The sequence below is a fragment of the Bidens hawaiensis genome, unplaced genomic scaffold, assembly GCF_021521415.1.
Source record: "Bidens hawaiensis isolate Kalapana, Puna unplaced genomic scaffold, B.hawaiensis_p1.1 tig00016743_1, whole genome shotgun sequence".
NCBI lineage: Eukaryota > Viridiplantae > Streptophyta > Magnoliopsida > Asterales > Asteraceae > Bidens > Bidens hawaiensis.
Genome location: NW_027492533.1, coordinates 414,249 through 435,599, shown reverse-complemented (window position 1 = coordinate 435,599; position 21,351 = coordinate 414,249). Strand labels below are relative to the sequence as shown.

At 37.1% G+C, this 21,351-nt stretch overlaps 1 protein-coding gene and 1 pseudogene across 1 annotated transcript; one reads left to right on the top strand and one right to left on the bottom strand.

Annotated features, from left to right (window-relative positions):
* The first annotated feature begins 4,333 nt into the window (after nt 1–4,333).
* Nucleotides 4,334–6,890, top strand: LOC143551896 (clavaminate synthase-like protein At3g21360; annotated as a pseudogene).
* Nucleotides 6,891–9,426: 2,536 nt separating this feature from the next.
* LOC143551895 (lysM domain receptor-like kinase 3) lies at nt 9,427–12,460 on the bottom strand. The gene is made up of 11 exons (XM_077042238.1): nt 11,878–12,460; nt 11,728–11,808; nt 11,344–11,646; nt 11,106–11,251; nt 10,884–10,973; nt 10,701–10,806; nt 10,465–10,616; nt 10,287–10,384; nt 10,057–10,204; nt 9,865–9,972; nt 9,427–9,773 (listed from the first exon to the last, which is right to left on the bottom strand). The coding sequence occupies exons 1-11, from the start codon at nt 12,458–12,460 to the stop codon at nt 9,609–9,611; spliced, it is 1,980 nt and encodes a 659-aa protein (XP_076898353.1). The 3' UTR covers nt 9,427–9,608.
* Between the last annotated feature and the right edge of the window lie 8,891 nt (nt 12,461–21,351).

Sequence of the window (21,351 nt, the reverse complement as noted above, 5' to 3'; positions counted from 1 at the left end):
TGTCCCGGACTCTTTCCTCTAGGAATAATCAAGCATACTTCAACAAATGACACTTTCATGGAAATCCAAGGAGGTAAATTATAGACTGTAAGAAAGACAGGCCATAGTATGGAATTGAGTTGGAGTATTTGGACTAAAGCCATCGGTGCATAGAACATTCGAATCTCTTTTTGCAAATTTAGGATTCCCTGAGTCAAAATGCTTCCAAGCCATGCCGTCACTTGGATTGGATGTGTCATGCTACCTTTATTTGTGTTGTGGTGATGGTGCCAAGTCATATCTTTGGCTGTTTTTGTAGACATATACAACCTCTTAAGTCTAGGACCAATTGGCAAGTAAGACATCACTAAATTAGGTACCTTATTCCGGTCACTCTTATAACGGGATTCCTTACAGTATTTACATCGTGTCAATGTCTTGTCTTGCTTATAGAATAGCATGCAATGGTTTTTGCAAATATCAATTCTTTCATAAGGAAGACTTATCATTTCTAAACTTTTCTTTGTATCGTAAAAGCTTTTTGGGAGCTTATTATCTTCAGGTAGCAATGCATTAACTATGGAAATGTTATAGTTGTAAGCTACAGTTGACATATTAAAAAGTGATTTCCATGTCAAGAAACTCATGGCAGCTTGTAACTTAGAACAATTCGTAGTCTTCTCCCCCTCCCATAAAGGTTCATATGCGGCTTGTAACATGTCATAGAATCTTTTGGCTTCCGCATTCGGTGCATGTCCTTCTATAGTATTTGAAGTATAACCACATGCATATAGTTATCTAACACCATGTGTTTATATCCATCATCATTGTCATCAACTTCCATTGTAGTAGAAGATTGCCTAACCTCGCGGTTGGAATTTCCACCGTGTTCACTCCATGTTTCATAGCGAAGCATGAAACCTTCCTTGTATAAGTGTTGTTGAACGGTGGCTCTATCTCTAAAGCTTATATTTTGGCAGTTATAGCATGGACATGTTATTTCACGTATGGTCTCACCACACATATTCACCCTTGTATCAACAACATCATTAGAAAATGCCAAGTCCAAAAACAAATCCACATTGTCACAGTATTTAGAATTAAGAAATCCGTCATTATCAGTCATTTCATACATCCACTTTCGATCGGTGTACCAAGCCATTCCAAATCAAAGCGTTTGGAAAGTGTTCACCTTCAAAACTTCAATACACTACAAAATTATTATGTCTCAAAAGAAGAATTACTAAAAGTCTCCAAATAAAGCAAAAGTTTGAGTGAGTGATTATCATGAAAAATTTTGAGTGGTAATTTATTTATAGCCGACATACAAATGATGAAAACAAACTTCAAGGGTATTTTCTGATTCTGCCTAAATGAACCTAAAAACATTATTTTTAATTCGGGTTTCTTTCATAACACCTTCTGATTCAAAATATCACTTGGACATTTCATCAAACACCTGGTATGCATGATTGAAATAGGTGAAAAAATAAAGTAATTTCTATCACTTAAGCCACATAATCACAAATAAACCTAGCTAAGAATCTCACAATTAAATTAAGCATGCAATCAATTCACATCTCATAAATAAATAAGCTGTTGTGGACGAAGGTGTTCATACACAAATTCAACAACAATATGTTGTAAAGAGATGGTGTTCATACACAAATTCAAAAAATACTATACTCACCCAATTAATAATGGTGTTAATCTCAAGATCCCATGATGTGTTGATAACTGCTGAATCCTGAATCCAGTGTTTGTAAAATCAGCATGTTGTAAAGTGATGGTTTGCCTAAGTCACATGCTCTGCTTGTGTAATAATAAAATAAAATGCTAAATTAAAGGTTAAACACTGCGTACGGTCAAAACAAATTTTTTAAAATAAAAGGTTAAAAACTTCGACCGCATAGCACCGGTTGCAAAATCTCCGATTGCTTAGCCACCGGTTGCAAAAACTCCAACCGCCTGGCCACCGGTTGCAAAAACTCTGACCGCCTAGCCACCGGTTGCAAAAACTCTGACCGCCTAGCCACCAGTTGCAAAAAACTCCGACCGCCTAACCATCGATTGCAAAAACTCCGACCATCTAGCCATTAGTTGCAAAAAAAACTCCGACCTTGTAGCCACCGGTTGCAAAAACTCCGACCACCTAGCCACCGAATATAAATGGTTGCAAAAACTTTGACCGCTTAGCCACCGTATCAAGTAATTGGCATTTTTGGTGGCAAATTTGCTAAATCGGTCGCTAAATTTGGTACCAGTTTTTTCGGTGGCAAATTTTGGTTGCAATTGCTCAATATTCTAGTAGTGTAATGTTTTGTTTTTCTTTTTTTTCTGGTTTTATGCAAAGTTTAAAGTCAAATTGATATAATTCACCAAAACGTACACACACAATCATTAATAATTAACATTGAATAACTCTTAATATTATATAGAGGAAATATAACTCAAAAACCTCTATCACACATAACTTGTGTTTCTCTAAATAAACCTTAATTCAGTTGCATCTTGTCTGAATATCTAATGTCTAACCATAAATTTGTTTATATAAACTAAAATAACTTACTAGTCAAGACATTACCAATTATTATTACAATACTATTAGGAAACATAACCAACTATGACCTACTTGTCAACATTAGTCCCTCAAGTTCACCAACTTGTGACTTGGAGTCCGAAATTACTTCCAATAAATTTATATCTTTATAGTGCTCATGAGAATGTTTGATTCACAGGGCTAAAAAGCTAGGAACAAAGTTGGAATGGACAGAGAATGGCATAAGAATCATAACAGGTCCGGTGCAGGCCATTAGATTCAACAAAGAGACTGGACAAAAAACTTGGTTCAGCAATCTTGCGACGTGTAACATAGGTCCAACAACTGGTAAAATTGAAAATCGTGACACATACGTTGAGCTTGGAAATGGTGATCTTGTGCCTAAAAATGTACTCAAAGACTTGCTAAAAATCATGGAAGAGCATGCGTCGCGATACCTTGGAAAAAAGGTGATGTTATGCTTGTTAATAATTTGACAGTCCTTCACGGCCGACAACCGGTACTAAAGCCTCCTCGCCGTATACTTGTATCCCTTTGCAAGTGATCAAGACATTCAGGCCATGTCGAGACGGTCTATGTTTTAGTTCATGTCCGTCTCACGGGGTGTGTGCTCTAGACTCGAGCATGTAGGCGTGAGTTTGTTTTGAGTGAAATAAACTTCTTTTTCTCTATTTCTATGATAAGATTTTATTGATAATATTTGTTTGTAAACTATTTTTATATTACTTCGTTTTTCTATAAGTTCAGAATTACTAATCTTGCAGTAGCATAATTTGTTTTTAACAAACCGATTATTAGCATTTTAGCACTTTTGTGTGTTTAGATGAAACTTTTTGCGCACAGTTAGAAATGCCCTGATTGAAGATGTGCTAAACTGTTTTATGATGATTAGTCGCAATCTACTTGGTTATTTATGTGGTGTTGCATAATAAGTTATTTACATGTTATATTCGTAGCCAAAAAAATTACATTTTGTCATAAATTCAACTTCACCCTTTTATTAATCGAAATAAACCAAATAACAATCAATCTTCAACAGATAACAACTACGGGACAAAGTATACACCACCGTTTACACCAACTACAAAATAATCAGATCATCTTTGTAATGATTTGACACAATAAACTCTCAAAATAATAGTAATCAAAACCCTCAGTGACGAACATATGGAAGAACCATATAATCTCTTCTATCTGAAAAAGTCTCTTAAAAGACTTTTACATATCCAAATGCATATTGAACTGAAATAATAGCAATTGGGCCTTTACAGGTATTAAATCCAGCAAGCCAATGTTTATAAATTCAGTCCAAGCTCCAAGCATTCACATATAATATTAACCAAAAACATAAAAATGAGAAAAGTCTTTATATGTAAATCAATAACAATAACTGAATTGTAGAAGAAAAAGAAAAGGAAAGTGTATTTTTGGCACATTTGAATTGAAGGGTAATGACCTTAGAGTATGTTTGAGATTAAGTTTGAAAAATACTTATTGGCTTATTGTTTTTTTAAAAATTCATTTTGAAAAGCCTGGATTTAAGGCTTTTGAAAAACTGGTTTTTAACCTTTTCAAAAAACTAAAATAAAAAAAAATTGTGATTGTCAAACACATTTTAACTTATTGGTCTTCTAAAAACACTAATAAGCCAATAAGCATTTTTAAACTCAATCCCAAACATGCTCTTAAAACACTATTAACACATGTCCAAAAAGATTCTATACAGACAAACCATAGTCCATATATATATGTGGCTACTAATGAATAATCCAGTCCACTAGAGACAATTGCCAAATGGCCACCGGAAGATTCTTCCGAGAAGCCCAACTGGCAGAGCAAAAATCTTTCGGAGATGGCCAATATCTCTTCCCAGCGGTGTTGACACCAGCCTGCTCTCGCACGAATATCGCCGTGTTTGAAGAGGCTATCAGGTTGGAGAAGCAATGGCTTGAGTCTCTTCTCCAGAAAAGTGGTGTTATTCTCTTCCGAGGCTTCCAGGTTACATCTCCTTCCGACTTCAACCGCATTGTTGAAGCTTTCGGCTTCCCTGAAATGGCCTACGTGGGTGGCCGGGCCCCTCGAACCAAAGTGCTTGGTCGGGTTTACACCGCCAATGAAAACCCTCCAGATAAGCGAATTCCTTTCCATCATGAGATGGCTTACGTACGTGTATATAGTATAGCCAGCACATTAGCTAATCAACTGATCTATGATCATGATGATAATGATAAGTAAAATGATAATTAATAAACTCAACTTACAAATGTTTAATTTGTCAAATTCTTCATGTTGAGAATTAAGGAACTAATAAGATTTGAAAACCATTATTATTAATTACAATTTGTTTGATAGATTCCAGACTTCCCATCCAAAGGTTTTTTTCTTTTGTGAGGAAGAACCGGGAAATGGGGGAGAAACTCCGATACTTTTGAGTCATATTATTTGTGAGAAGATGAGAGAGAAATACCCGGAGTTTGTTGCGCAGATTGAGGAGCACGGATTGACGAATAAAAAAAGAGAAAATTCTCAAAATAGTCTCTTTTAGAGAGAGAATCCCTAAAATAGCCATTTTTTCCTTAAAATTTTTTAGAATTTAGACTTGATAGACGCATTGGGAAAAGATAATAATATAGGGGTGGCAGGCCAAATTTCGAAAGAAACTGTGATAGAAGACGAGATTTGGAGAAATAATGAAGGGAAAGTCTATTTTTTTTGTAATTTTGGAACAAAAGTTCAGATTTTTTCAAAACTTTTTTTTTTCAAAAAACCGTCTTAAGAAACTGTTTTTTTATGTTTCCTACCTTTCTCGTCCATATTTTCAAATTCTTGGAAAAAGAGATTTTGAAATCTCGTCTTGAGAGACGAGATTCTACCGCCACCACCCACCACCACCATCCACCCCCACCACCCACCACCCACCGTCCGCCACCACCATCCGTCACCACCACCCACCGTCCTCCACCACCACCGTCTACCACCCGACGGTAAAGATGAAGAAGGTGAAGATGATGATGATGATGATGATGATGATGATGAAGAAGAAGATGAAGATGATGGAGAAGACGTGGTGGTGGAGGATGGTGGGTGGTGGTGGCGGACGATGGTGGTGGTGGACGGTGGGTGGGTGGTGGGGATGGATGGTGGTGGTGGTGGTGGTGGGTGGTGGCGGTAGTGGTGGTGGTAGAAGGCGAAAGGTGGGTGGTGGAGGTGGTGGTAGAATCTCGTCTCTCAAGACGAGATTTCAAAATGTCTTTTTTCAAAAATCTGAAAATATGGACGGGAAATGTAGGAAACATAAAAAAACAGTATCTCAAGACGGTTTTTTGAAAAAAAAAGTTTTGAAAAAATCTGAACTTTTGTTCCAAGATTACAAAAAATTTGGACTTTCCCTTCATTATTTTTCCAAATCTCGTCTCCTACCACACTTTCTTTCAAAATTTGGCCTGCTACCTCTATATTATTATCTTTTCTCAATGCGTCTACCAAATTCAAATTCTAAAAAATTTGAGGAAAAAAGAGCTATTTTGGGGATTCTCTCTCTAAAATGGGCTATTTTAGGAATTTTCCCATAAAAAAATAATGTGTGACGAAGAACGTCCAACAACCATAGAAGGTTGAAGTTGGAAGTACGCATACATGACTGACGATAAGAATGTCACAGAGCAAAGGTTTAGCATCAGCTTTATATATGTTAATCCATTACATTAGATTAGCTAATGTGTTAGTCGAATTTATTATCTATTTGATTTATCATTTTTATTTATAGTAAATAGTCTCTGTGTTTTCAATTTTAAGATAGTTATTAGTGTCGTACCATTGTCATTAGTTGGTTAACTTTATCACTGTCATTTTCGTTATAACTTATTTGTATAGAGAGAGATGATTTTCACTCACTCAACATACATAAAATATTATTTTCCAATACAGATTTTTACTATTTTTAAGTTCTTTCAACATGGCTCACTAGAAAAATATTGACAGGGCGGCGAAGCTGGCAACAAAGCTGGAATGGATGGAGAAAGCCGTGAAACTCGTAACAGGTCCACTACAAGCCATTAGACTTGACAAGGAAAGTCAACGTAAAACTTGGTTTAATAATCTCGTGTCAAGTAACACCGGTCCAATGTGTGATAGCATTGATAACCAGGACACGTATGTTGAGCTAGGAAATGGCGATCCGGTACCTGATATTCATGCCATCGAAGAATGCTTGAAGCTCATGGAACAAGAATGTGTTGCCATACCTTGGAAGAAAGGTGATGTTATGCTTATTAGTAACTTGATGGTCCTTCACGGGCGGCAGCCGCTACTAAAGCCTCCCTGCCGGGTACTCGCATCCCTTTGCAAGTGATGGGAACCAACGCTATGATTTGCATTATTAATTTGTATAGTACGTCTTGTCAATTATAAACTATTCGCTATGATCTTCAAAACAAAATGTGTGGGTTGTGGAGTCGTTTAAATTTGTGTTTGTGTAGGAATCTTAAATAAAGTAGGGATAAATGTTTTATGAGATATCTATGGGGAGCAATAGTGGATTTTTGAGGTCATAAGTTATAACTTGGCCTATTGTCATCATCCGCGACCCGTGCCCGTCTTCCCGCCTCCCTCTCTCTTCCACATCACCGCTTGAAAGATGTTCTAAGGCTGAGGGGTGTGGAGCGCTAGAAAGGGCGCAAGAGGCCAGCCGCTCGCGCCCCGGGGCGCGAGCACCACACCACCGAGGCGCGAGAGGGGCGCGAGCGCGGAAAAAGAGGCAGGCGCAAGGGGGTTCGCGGGACCTGTGTGGCGTTTAGGGCTTGGGGAATGGTGAAAAGAGCCGTTGGAGACCTTAAATGAGCCGTTGGCTCTTTAATTTAAAAAAAAAAAAAAATTTCTACTTCTACATATTACCCATTTTATACAACACTTAACACAACTTCAAAAAAAACCCTTACCCATTTCTTTATACAACACTTCCTATATATTACCCATTTCTTTCAAACTTTTTTAAAAAAACCTTTACAAAATCCTATATAATACCCCTAAATCAACCCATTTTTACCATATCAAACACAACTTCAATCTCCAAACAACCCATCGTCCCATTTTTTTTTTAAAATAATGTCGTCGTACTCGTCTGATTCCGACTCCTCCGAAGAGGATGATTTGCTTCTTCATGTAGGGGGAGTTTTGACCGCAACCGTGGTCAATCTCTTGCAAAATCAAGCCCATCAACCCCGACTCCCGAGGGTTAGAGCACCACCTCGTGATCGTGATCGATCGGGTGCTAACGATACTTTGATGAGGCATTATTTTAGCCCTTAACCGGTATACGCGGAGTCGGATTTTCGAACTCGTTTTCGAATGAGCAGGCAATTGTTCACGCGTATAGCGAGTGATTTAGAGGCACGGTATCCCTTTTTCCAACAAAGGGAGGATGCTAGGGGTCTTCCCGGTTTTACCCCTCTTCAAAAATGCACGGCTGCTATCCGTCAATTAGCGTACGGCATCTCGTCGGACGCTTTGGATGAGTATTTACAGATGTCGAAAAGGGTTGCACGTGAATCCCTTCATTTTTTCTGCCAAGGTAAAAAACATTAATTTTACTTTTTATTAAATATTTATTACATTTTGTAATATATATTGTACGTAGGAGTCATATCGACTTACGCTCGGAGATATCTGCGTAAACCTACAACGTATGACATCCAACGCATATATGAGGTGCACGCAGAAAAACATGGTTTTCCTGGGATGCTAGGTAGCATCGATTGTACGCATGTTGGATGGGCTATGTGTCCAACGGCCTGGCGAGGTCAGTTCCACCGTGGTGATCATGAAGGGCCGACCCTCATACTTGAGGCGGCGGTGTCACAGGATCTTTGGTTTTGGCATGCTTTTTTTGGTGTTGCTGGGTCAAATAACGACCTTAATGTTATCGATCAGTCACATTTGATCAACGACCTTATCGACGGGGTTGAACCACCTCAATCTTTTATTGCAAATGAAGAACTCTTCAAGTACGGGTACTATCTGGTCGATGGTATTTACAACGAATGGGCTGTGTTAGTTCAAGCTTTTACAGATCCAGTCGCCGACAAACAGAAGTATTTTACGAAGAAGCAAGAGTCTGCTAGAAAAGATATTGAAAGAGCTTTTGGAGCTATAAAAAAACAATATTATGTTCTGGCGAACCCGATACGTTATTGGACTCGGGAGAGGATAATGGACGTCGTCTACACGTGTCTTATCCTACACAACATGACGTTAGAAGACGAGGGCAAAGCTATATGCCAAAACTACCAAGGTGACATTCCGCCACAACCGTCCACAATCAGTGATCAACAAAAACTTCATAACATAGCAAATATCAAGAGCCGTGAGATACACGGGGATCTTCGACATGAGTTGGTTGAACATTTGTGGGCGAGGCGACCAGATGATCTTGTATTAGATTAGTTTTATTATTAAATATTATTGTTTGTTTAATTTTTAGTATGTTTTTTTTTATTATGAATTTTCAAAAAAATGTGTGTTTTTTTAAATAATTTTTGAGTTTTTTTAATAATACGTTTTTTTAATACATTTATAAAAAAATAAAAAAAAACCGCTCGCGCCCCCTCTCGCGCCCTTCCACACCATGTCCCGGGGCGCGAGCACCACTACCAACACCCATCTTATCAAGTTTCTCTCTCTGCCACACGTCACAATATTATTGGCTGGCGCCCCCACTCGCGCCCCCCACACCCCTCAGCCTAATGGTTCAATTGAAGTTCTTGTGGTACACATTGGTGGGGCCGGGGATACTGTTGGTACATAACAGATTAACAGGTACTATAAACCATAAACCAAATGAATAATAGCCTACTTCATGTTTCATCTTTTTATTACAAGGAACCCTCAAAAACAAAACATCATAAATAAACAAATAAATGTGTACGTATAAAATGACACTATACCGAACCATCTAGCCGACTATTTACACACACGCAGGCAGTGTAAAGCTGAACACCGAGAATAGAGACCCCCTTCATAAACACAAGAATTAAAATTCTAGAGAAAACTGACACCGTGGGGTCCAATGAAACTACCGACCTTGAACGAGGCCACTAAACACCTGGCTATTTCCAGCAAGAGTAGCTTCCCACTCAACAGATGATAAAAGAATCTGAGACAATGAAATTACAATTTGCTTCATGTCTGGTCTCAAAATCAGGTCGTCCTCGACACATTGTTTTGCCAACGTGGCCATCTGCAAATGCAAATAATAATTAATAATCGAGTTGTAATGTCACATACAAAACTGTTTAGAACCAGAGATAGAAATATAAATCATATGGTACCTTGAAAACACAGTCATGAGGGAATAAATCCAACAGGTTGGGGTCGATATGGTCTTTTAAGCCCGACATACTCATTGAGTCAGGAGAGTGTTTAAGTGCTGCCAACATCTGCAGTTACATACAGCAAATTTTCAAGATTAAGAATCTTGAAAATTAATAAATTCAAAATCTTGAACTTGGAAATCGACTTACAATGGATGCCAATGAGCGTCTCTCGGTGTTTTTCTTCACAACAGCGTCTGTTCGTGTAATGGCTTCCTTTCCCGATATTAACTCAAAAAGAACAACTCCAAATGCATATACATCACTTTTTGTTGTAGCTAAACCATCCCTCAGGTATCTGTGATTAAAAAAAAAGGATCAAAATTGTTCATTATATATTGGTATTTAATGCAAAAAGCCATTTAAAGTTATAAACTTACTCGGGAGCTAAATAACCGAAAGTTCCAACAACTCTTGTAGTTGAAGCTTCTCCATCGTTAGTTATTCCAACAAGTTTTGCAAGCCCAAAATCTGAAATCTGTTGAAGAAAAGTTGTTGAAACGTGCTAGGTGACGGGATTTAATGTTTAGTAGTGAGGCAAGTAAGATAGATATATACCTTGGCTTTGAAGGCACCATCGAGTAAAATGTTGCTTGTTTTAATATCTCTATGGACATAATGAGGCTTAGTATGTTCATGTATGTATTCTAGACCTCTTGCTGCATCTAATGCGATTTGAACCCTCATGATCCAAGATAATGTAGGATGGCCTACATGATATGATGCATTTTTGTTCATTCATTTCGTATCTTAATGTTTTGTAGGATAACTGTATGTTGAAATTACAATATTACCCTTGTTTTGAGGATCGTGTAAGTGACTTCCGAGTGAACCCTTTTGAGCATACTCATAAATGAGGAAAAGCTCATCATCACTAGCTGCATAACCGATAAGTTCTACCTTGACAATAAGAAAACCAAACAAAGTCAATACTCGAAACTTGAAAGACACTAAAAATTGAGATTTAAAATTCTTACCAAATTTGTATGGTGAACCTTGCACAAAAGTTTCATTTCTGCTATGAACTCTTTCGTTTTTGTTGCAGTCATCCTTTTGACAGCAACTTCCTGAAATAATATCAAGATCAGAACAATCGAGATGGTGATAATCACTTCAGTTATATGTAATGTTTTAGTCTAACGGGCCAAATTAGTCAAACAGGTTGAAAGTCATTATTCAAATGCATACAAACAACAAACCTGCTCACGAAGTAAACCATAATACACAGACCCATACGTCCCATGACCTAAAAGATTGGACTCAGAGAAACCATCAGTACATGAAAAAACTTCTTCATATAAAACCACAACAGGTTTCTCTACATCAAACACATCTGTCCCAATAACTGCAATAACAAAAAAGAACAACACTAGATCACGTCAAAAATCATGCCTGCAGCTAACAAATAAAAGCTTAATCGATTAAACGAGTCCAAACCTTTTGGAATGCTGGTATGGCGGTCACTAGATTCCTCAACAGTTTGCTCCCAATCACTAGTTTTGCAGCAGAGTCTCCCTGACCCGCACCAAAAGCTTGAATTTCTCAATATATGAAACTTATGAGACGTTTGCTCGTTTTCAAGATCCTTCAACTGATTCCTCTGACCATCCCGGAACCAATTCGACGATCTCACACACACAAAAAGTGCCACAGCCGCTATGATCAAAGCAAAACCAACACCTAAACTCCCAATAATCCACCAATGTTTCGAATCACTCTTGTGATCACTTCCAGTTCCCTCTACAAAACAAAACATTACAGTCTCAAATCTAATCAACCCGTCTGGTGTAAGTTATCGGAAATACACAACTTACGGCTTACCTACGACAATTGCATCAGAAGACGGCGATGGAGCGGGCGCAGGTGGAGAGTTATTCTTAATAGGATATGGCTCACCCGGAACTACAAGATAATTATAAACTAATGCAATCAGATTCATCTCTAAACAAGTTAATTGACTAACTAACTAACCTGAATTCAAAGGTATGTAATAAAGTGCACCAACAGTAATATTATCGGGATTATTAATTCCGTTAACGGTTTCAATACTATCCATACTAACACCGAACCGACTCGCTAACAACTCTACACTATCCCCATCCCTCATCACATAACTCATCAAATAATTCCACAAACCACTCGAACAACCGCAAAGCAGCTGCAACGAGACCACCGCACCAGCACGAGCCGGCCGAGTCGAATTCGACATGTACGCCAGTCCTCCGTACGCATCGACCACCAAATCATGCACAGATCCACCGGTTTTCCGTACAGTGTAAGTAGTATTCGTCAAGTAATTATAACTAGAACTACAGGAACAGTTCTTTCGAACAAACACGTAGTTACGGCCGTTGCCTTCGATTGTGAGGTCGTGTGGTAAGACGTCGAACATGCTCATGATGATGTCTAGGGTTTGGTTAGAGGAAGGAGTGAAGGCTAGGAATGAAGTGCATAGTCGAGATGGTTCAGTGCAGTTTAACGGCGTGGGGTATGCAGAAGACGGCGAATTGAAGAGGACTAAGAGGAATAGTAGCAGGGGGTTGAAATTGAACATCTGGAAGTGAGTTTAAATGATCAATTTGAAGCAAATTTGGAGCAATGGAAGTGAATTGAATGGTGCCAGCGAAGAAGAGGAAGAAGACGGAGGAGAACAGGGGTACTTTAACTACTGCTGATATCGACAGCTCGTACGAGCAGTAAAAAGTAAAAAGTGGAAAGATAATAATATTATTATTATAGCCTACATGTTACATGTAGTTTGCTTTTTGTGCTCGGATTTTTTTAAATAAGTTTAAATTTTTACTTACGAGTTACATATAAAAAATATGATATAATAACAAAATGTTTACGAGTTTTATTGTGTTTTCACGTGCGTTTGCAGGTAATCAAGTTCATGTAGGTTAGTTTTTTTGTTTGTAAGACGTTTGACTTATAAAGTGTATGGAGTTTTAAATATAGGTTGCGTAATTATTTATTTCATGCGTAATTAGTTAACTTTTATGAGTGTTTTATTAATTCATGCGTAATTATGACGCTTGAGGGCTTTGTATGCTTTGTGCGTTAAGTGTGGGTATTGGATTATTTACCTAGTGTGACTGTCATAGTTTTAAATTCTTTCTGAAAAGGATTTGTTTACAATGTGAATTGATGGAAATCCTCTTTTGGATATAACCAGTTGCGCTTGTTTACTAACTTGGTAGTTCGGGCTCCAACTTAATTCACTTATATTAATGAGTTGAAATCTTGAGTTCGACTCCAGCCTAATCCTTATTTTTCAAAATCTAGAAGTTTTGGATTTTTACACGTGCTATAACATTTATCAATTTAAGCTTAATGATATCTTATGATGTTTGGTTGTAATTTATACATACGTTAAATTTGGACTTTACTTAAATGAGTGAGTTTACGTTGCATCGAGCTCGACTCTTTTACTGGAGTCAAACTAGTTTAACTTGTTCAAAACGGGTCAATCTTGAGAGAGCCTCGAATAAAGCGCTAGTCGTAAGCTTTTTACACAGCCATGGGATTCACCATATTTATGCGTATCAAAACCACGACTCCTTTATCTTCAACATTTTTTTAAGTACGCAATTATAATCATACTCCATGTCGAATATTATGATCTAATACAAATATAAAAAGGTAGGATAATGATTATACACATGGAGGGTAGTGGCCCACCAAGAGGAAACATGAATGCTAGAATGCATGTTTGTATCGACTAAAAATAATACCAAGGAAGGTGACACCAATGTTTTCCCATATTCTAATAATTATATTAGATATATGTTTGTAGCTTTGTACACTCTATACATATCCAACTTTCAACATGATGGGAAAATTCCTAAAATAATTCTTTTTAGGGACAGAAGTCCTAAAATAGTCATTTTTTCTTCAAAATCTTTTATAATTTGGACTGTCAAGACGTATTTGGAATAGATAAAAATAAAGACTAGATTTTGAAAGAAAGTCATGTAAAAGACGAGATTTGGGGAAATAATGCCGTGAAAGTCCAAATTATTTGTAATCTTAGAGCAAAAGTCCATATTTTTTAAAAACTTTTTTACTCAAAAAAACCGTCTTGAGAGACTGTATTTTATGTTTCTTATATTTCCCATCCATGTTTTCAAATTCTTACAAAAATATAATTTTTACAATTATACCCCTTAACCACCACCACCATACTTTCATCTGTTTGCGCCGGTTTTCTCCCTTCCGGCGACTTTATCGCCTTTTCAATGGATGCAAATCTGGCCGCCGGCGACACTGCTCCGGCGTCGTCTTGAAAACCGGAATATTGGCCGACCGGAGAAGGTGCAGATGGGCCGGTTAAACGTTGGACTAGAGTCATGAATTCGTTAGAGGTTGTGTGGATTACCTTTGGTGAGACGGTGTAGATGATGACCGGTGGCCGGAACTGTTGCTGCGGCGGCGGCGGTGGGTGGTGGTGTTGGTGGTGTGGGTGTGGGGCCACCGGGGGTTTGCGGATCTTGTGGGAGTCTTTGTGGACTTGGAGTGGGGCCGGACGGGGGCCTTGGAGTGACCGAGGAGACTTGCCGGCGCGATATTCCGGCGAGTCCATGACGAAGATAATAATAATGACAATAAGAAGGTAATATTGTTATTATTTTATTATTAGTATTGAGGAAAGTGAGTGAGATGGTCTACTTGTGCAAGTGCAACTGTATGGAGGTACTTGTTATCAATGTTCAGTACCTGGCGGCTATGGTGGTAGTGACGGTGGTGGTGATGGGGGTGGGGCCGACGATGACATCGGTGATGGGGTGGGGCCGACGTGATGGTGGTGGTGGTGGTGGTGGTGGTGGTGGTTAAGGGGTATAATTGTAAAAAATATATTTTTCTAAGAATTTGAAAATATGAACGGGAAAGGTAAGAAACATAAAAATACAGTCTTTCAAAACGGTTTTTTTGAGTAAAAAAGTTTTTGAAAATTTTGAACTTTTATTCTAATATTACAAATAATTTAGACTTGCATGGCATTATTTCCCCAAATCTCGTCTTTTACCTGACTTTCTTTCAAAATCTCGTTTTTATTTTTATCTATTTCCAATGTGTCTTGACAGTTCAAATTATAAAAGATTTTGAGAAAAAAAGGGCTATTTTGGGACTCCTCTTGCTAAAAGACACTATTTTGAGAATTTTCCTCAACCTAGTTCTTTACATAGCCATTTAACTCAGATATCATAACTGACGTCATAGATACACAATTATTAGGCATCTTTTTTAAAAATTTTTCTCTAATTATATTTAAATGTTTACAAAGATGCAACCATTTTGGCCGTATTTTCATAAAAATACAAGAGCCATCAATGTGATAATATTCGATTATGACAATTTATTAGCTCTAAATTGTACCAATTCATAAAATCTCATTGGACGAAAAAAAGGCTATGAACAAGTATGAGTCGGTCCAGCTATAGATTAAAATCGAATATACGATTGATCTCTGATTTTTTTTATGTTCTTATAATCGATCAGTTTTGGTTGGAAACGGGTTGATCATTGGCAATTATGGTCCAGTTAACCTTTGGTTTGAATGTTGTACCGATTCTGGATAATTTTAATTAACGAACGTAACATAAATAAAGTATTAGCAATGATTTTCATTAATAAAAGAAGAATAAATGATGACAATTATATTATACAAAAATTGTTGAAAAACCTTTTCGGCGTGTCTAATTAAACTAGGTCGGTTATTTATACACGTATAATAATAACTTAATAACAAAAGTTGCTTATCAAAACAAACGCAATTGAACTACCGGTTCATATATTTCAATTTGATTTCTTTTCTCATAGTTAACAAAAATCCGGAATAGTTTCACTTAAAAGAACTTGATCCGCTGTTATTAAAAAAAAAAAGAACTTGATCCTTTATGAATTATAATTGTTTTCAACAGACCTTAAAACAACTTTTTGAAATACAATTTACAAAACTTATTATATTTATTAAGTATAGATCATAACTCATAAGCTATTTAATAAGCTAACTTTTAATAAAATAAAAATAAAATGTGAGCATGACTTTTTTATGTTTTATAGGTACATCCAACGGGTGGTCTAGGGTAGCCTACTTTTGAGTAGTTTTGTTGTTCCGTACCAGGAAAGACGGAAAAGTAACGGCGTTAAGTGTGGGGAAGGAACAAAACACAAGTAGCAAAAGGAAGGAATAAAACACAAGTGTAACATCCCGAAATTTCAAGATAATATTAATTATATTACTTAATAATAGAGGGAAAGTTTACTCGGGTTATCAGGAAATAAATAAAAGAATAGGAGCTGGTATGGGTCGGGCTAGTGTCGGGTAATGGATGTGGGTTATGGACTTGGATTAATAGAGATGGGTTAAATGAGAATGGGCCTTAGGTCCATGGGATTTCAGGGATATAAATATCCCCTAAACCCAAAATATCTTTCATTTTTCACCAAACTCCCTAACACACACACCACACACTAACTTCGCCGGAACCGGGCCGAGCCAAGGGAAGAATCGGGCAGGTCCAAGAGAAAGATATTAGTGTGCTAGCAGGTTAACGAGATCCAACAAGCTCAAAGGTATGATTCTTGATCTTTGAAGTTTAAAGATCCAAGCTTTTTAGTGTATAAGCGACCGAAAATGGTCGGGAAGCGTAGTGGGTGAGATTGAACCATAGCAAGGGTGTTAAAATCGCTCAAAATGCTGGAAAGAAACCGAACAGCGGCTGTCTGGGCAACTTCGCCTTCATCTGGGCAACTTCGCCTTCAACGCGACGAACTTCGCCTGCAAGCTAAGTTCGACTGATGAACTTCGCCTGCAAGCTAAGTTCGCCTGATGGCAACTTCGCTGTAAAGTTAAGTTCGCCTAAGGTTTAACTTCGCCTGAAGCCAAGTTCGCCTAAGGTTTAACTTCGTCTGAAGCTAAGTTCGCCTGAGGTTTAACTTCGCCTAAAGCCAAGTTCGCCTGAGGTTTAACTTCGCCTAAAGTTAAGTTCGCTTAGAAAATAAATTAAAAACCTAATGGAAAATGTGTTAAGACAGTTAATGTAAATAAAATTTTTCCAAGCTGACCTGGCAGCTCGACCCCAGCCAGGGGCTCTGCCCCTTGGACCCTGCTAGGGGCTGCCGCCCCTAGACCCCGCTGCCAGGGGCGCTGCCCCCGGACCCCCGTTCGTTGCGGGTAGTAGTTAAGACTGGAAAGATGATATGAGTAGTGATAGTTGTTTGATACGTGTACTTGTTATACAGTCAGCCGTGCACAGCTGAAGAAAGGGATTACGATTAACGGTGAACGTAACCGTGTTCAGGTGAGTTTCTAGCCCCATTCCTTGTTATGTTTTCGGGGCTGTGTGCATACTCGATGTGTTGTTAATACATTTATCCTAAGTGATAAGTGTATGTCATATGTGATATGTGTGATAGATATGAATGATTGTTTGTCGGTACGCGAACGATCTTCGGATATTGCGCGTACTGTCAGGTTAAAAATAAATGTACGAATATTATATATCGAAGATGTATGAATATTTCAAATGAATACTTGTCGGGGCGTGAACGATCTTCGGATATTGCACGTAACGACAAGGGGTATGGTTGTTAAATAAATGAGGTAAAAAATGCCTAGAGTGTTCTTATGTTATAATGTAAGTATGTGTATATAGGTACACGAATGGCATGTAAGTTCAACGTTCGACATAGTAAGTTAGGATGGCAAATCCCTCTAGCTTCTGTCGGACATAGACTCGGCTGGTGATGGCGTAGTTAAGGACTGTGAGCCTTATACGTGAAGTAGATGATATATGTAAACGTAGATAAGGACTGCGAACCTTATACGTAATGTAGATAGGCGTCAGCATAGGAAAGGACTGTGAACCTTATACGTGCTGTATTTGTAGCATAGGGGAGGACTGCGAACCTCGTACGTGCTATGAATTAGGTTGCAACATAGGGAAGGACTGCGAACCTTGTACGTGTTGTGGATGTATTTCAGCATAGGAAATGACTGTGAACCTTATACGTGCTGATTTTGTAGCATAGGGGAGGACTGCGAACCTCGTACGTGCTATGAATTAGGTTGCAACATAGGGAAGGACTGCGAACCTTGTACGTGTTGTGGATGTATTTCAGCATAGGAAAGGACTGTGAACCTTATACGTGCTGATTTTGTAGCATAGGGGAGGACTGCGAACCTCGTACGTGCTATGAATTAGGTTGCAACATAGGGAAGGACTGCGAACCTTGTACGTGTTGTGGATGTACTATGGTATAGGGAAGGACCGCGATCCTTGTACGTACCATAAATGGTGAACATAGGTAAGGACTGCGAACCTTGTGCGTGTTCACGACCTTGAGTACAGGTATAGACGGTGAACTATGAACGTACTCTCGGTAGACTGAGGTTAGTGATTGTAGATATGTATGTATGTATGGTAGCAAGTATGTATGTAGAACAGAAGGGTAACTAGTGAAGTATGGATATGTATCTACAGATATGTATGTATGTGTATGTATTGTATGGCGTTCGATTAACTAGAACTCACTCAGCGTAGCTGACTTTTAGTATGCACGCAGGTGAGCTGATTATAGAGTTAGCATGAGGATGACACACGGCATGGATTGAACAGCTGGCATCTGAAGAAAGAAGTAAAGATGTTTTAAATATAAAGTTTTGTGTTATGGTATCAAAGAAAAGATTTAATGTTTTGTAACAAATGATTGATGTTTTATATTCCGCGAAAAGTTTTAATAAACTCTGATTTGAAGAACTGTGTTTATGAGTAAATCCGACGCTAAAGTAGGGTCACCGGGTTCGGGGCCTTACAACAAGTAGCAAATCAAATCGATCTTGTCCCTTAAAGTGATGGTGTCAAACCAGAGATTGACTAGGACGTCAAAGTAATCTGACGAGTGTTTAGTGACGATACGGAATTCTAAATTCATAACTTTGGCTATTAAATTATCTTAAATGGTTTTATAGCATTAGTGTAGCATTAATTTTTTCATAAAGAATGATATTGATCAATATCAGTATATAACCGATAATTCTTTTTAGAAATCTATCTAGCTACGCGAGCAATGTATCAATTTCGGATAAAGCTTTTATTTCACAATCTATTTTCTTAAAGTTGGATACACATAATTATGGAGTTATGTGCAAATAGGAGTGGTTATATTAAAATATAACACGGGGTGTTTATGTTCAAAAACAAGTACTATCCTAAAATCGATATGCCATGAAAGTGTGAGTGTTTTCACATATGCTAAAAATTTAACAAGTGGTGTTTATGTTCAGAACCGAAAATACGTTAATAACTATAAGAATGACATGGTGTTGTGTGTAGATTTTTCTTTAAGTGTGAAACATAAGACGATTATGTGACTGACTATCCCGTTATTTCTATAAATTATTAATCCGCTACAAAAATTAGTATCATGTTGCTTGTTTATATTATTACCGCAACTCTTAACATAAAATTAGTTCCGAAAATAAATAGTATCATGTTTGCTAATTTATTTGATAACTAATTTATTTATATGTATGTCATACAAAAAGATTGTAATATTTGTGTAATAATTGTTATATTATAAATTGTCTGATGGATAAATGATAAAGTTTGGTAACTTTCCATAATTCATATACATTTATAATAGTGCTATGATCAAAAGTAAGATTACTACATTTTAAGTTGGTGGATCCTAAAATGATCATAACCTATTTTTTAGAACATTTCAAAAACTAATTATCCTCTTCAACCAAACTAAGTATAAAAACATAACTAAAAAAGAATGCATTACTAAAGTTTATATTATATATCTATAATATATTCATGAGCTTAATAGTTTATGAAACAAATTTGTTATTTAGTACAATCATCCACAAACTTTTGTGTTTATCTAAAATTTTGTTTCATCGTCGTTACCCAGGTTTTGGTTATTTAAATAATACTTACACATTTCTCCTTTATTCTTACCCATATATTTTTCAAAACTATGATTGTTTCATACGTTAATATATTTTTTAAATACACCATTACACCATAAAAACGATCACTTTATTCCTTTTAATTTGAGTGTTTGTTACAACTTCTTTATTGTAAAAAAAATTAACATGTTACATGATTATGAATATCTGTGTTTCCCTGCTGCATCATGATGACAAGTGTGTGTGTGTACAATTGGAGGTTAAGTTGTAAAACAGATAAACAAGTTTTAAGTATTTATAATTGCTCGTTCAAAGTGAATGGGTGCGTGGACGATGATGTGACTCATCACATCTAGACTCGTTGGTGCAAGTGGAGAGCAACCACAAATGTTCTATGTGATAGAAGGTTCCTTGAAAAATCGAGAGGAAATTTTTATAGGGTTGCAGTCCAACAAGCTGTGTTATATGCTATGGATTGCTAGCAATCAAAAAGACGTAGACACAAAAGCTGGAGGCTACAAAGATGTGAATGTTAAAGTGGATATGTGGACACACAAGGTTAGACAATATAAGACAAGTGGAGAGCAACCCATCTAATAGAATATAAGTGACGGAAAATTGAGATGGTTCGGCCAAGTGAAGAAGACACGGATGACAATGCCTGTGACGAGGGTGGAAAACCTATAGTGGATGGGAGGAGTAGTAGGGGCATATGAAAAGTGTCTTGCAAGAGCATATTAGGAAGGATTTGTTTTTGCATCTACATGATCAGTGACAGAAGCATATAGGGACATAGGATAAATGCTAGAAATTTCTAAGAGAACGTATACACTTAGGGATTAGGCGTGCCTCCGTGTGTATGCATGGGAACAATAGACCTACGTTGGGGGGAGTGGCGGGTGTGTTTTTACCTTTTGCTACTCCCGCTACTGACAAATTTTGACATGTTATGTATATGTGTTATGCGCATGTTTGGGAGTGTTGTTTGCAAACATTTTTATTTACCTCATCCTTGTTCCGTGACCCTTGGAGTCAGGAGTCTCGATAGAGGTAAAGTTTGTTTCCACATAAGTAGTAAACCATCCTCAGACTCTATTCTGTGAGTGGAATTTTACTATGTGTGTTTGCTATGACTTTATTCTTTTAGAAGGAGAAAGTTATCTCGTTACTAAGAAAAAGTCAATAACATTGCAATACTTCAAGTTGTATGTTATGCATTTAATAAAATATTAATATACTAGGATATAGCCCGTGTAATACATGGGTGATTAAAAAAATACAACAAAAAAATTAAATTTAATAATAGACATAATAACATACCTTATGGATTTATAAAATATAAATAATGATAAATAAAATTTTATAATTCCTAAATTTATAAAAACCTCATTTAATACAACATTTAAAGTTATATTTGTAATTTTGTTAGTAATTATATAAATGATAATAGTATTAAAATTAAATAGCTTATTAGGTGTAAATTATAATTTTAGAAATTATTGAGGTAAAATTCTACGTGGATAACT

What these genes read in the sequence shown, in the direction of transcription:
- LOC143551895 (XM_077042238.1), bottom strand. Translation starts at nt 12,460, where the DNA reads ATGTTCAATTTCAACCCCCTGCTACTATTCCTCTTAGTCCTCTTCAAT. An exon ending in ACACGATCCTCAAAACAAGG is followed by an intron (nt 10,617 to 10,700) that starts GTAATATTGTAA and finishes CATATCATGTAG; the next exon opens with GCCATCCTACATTATCTTGG. An exon ending in ATGGTGCCTTCAAAGCCAAG is followed by an intron (nt 10,385 to 10,464) that starts GTATATATCTAT and finishes TTTCTTCAACAG; the next exon opens with ATTTCAGATTTTGGGCTTGC.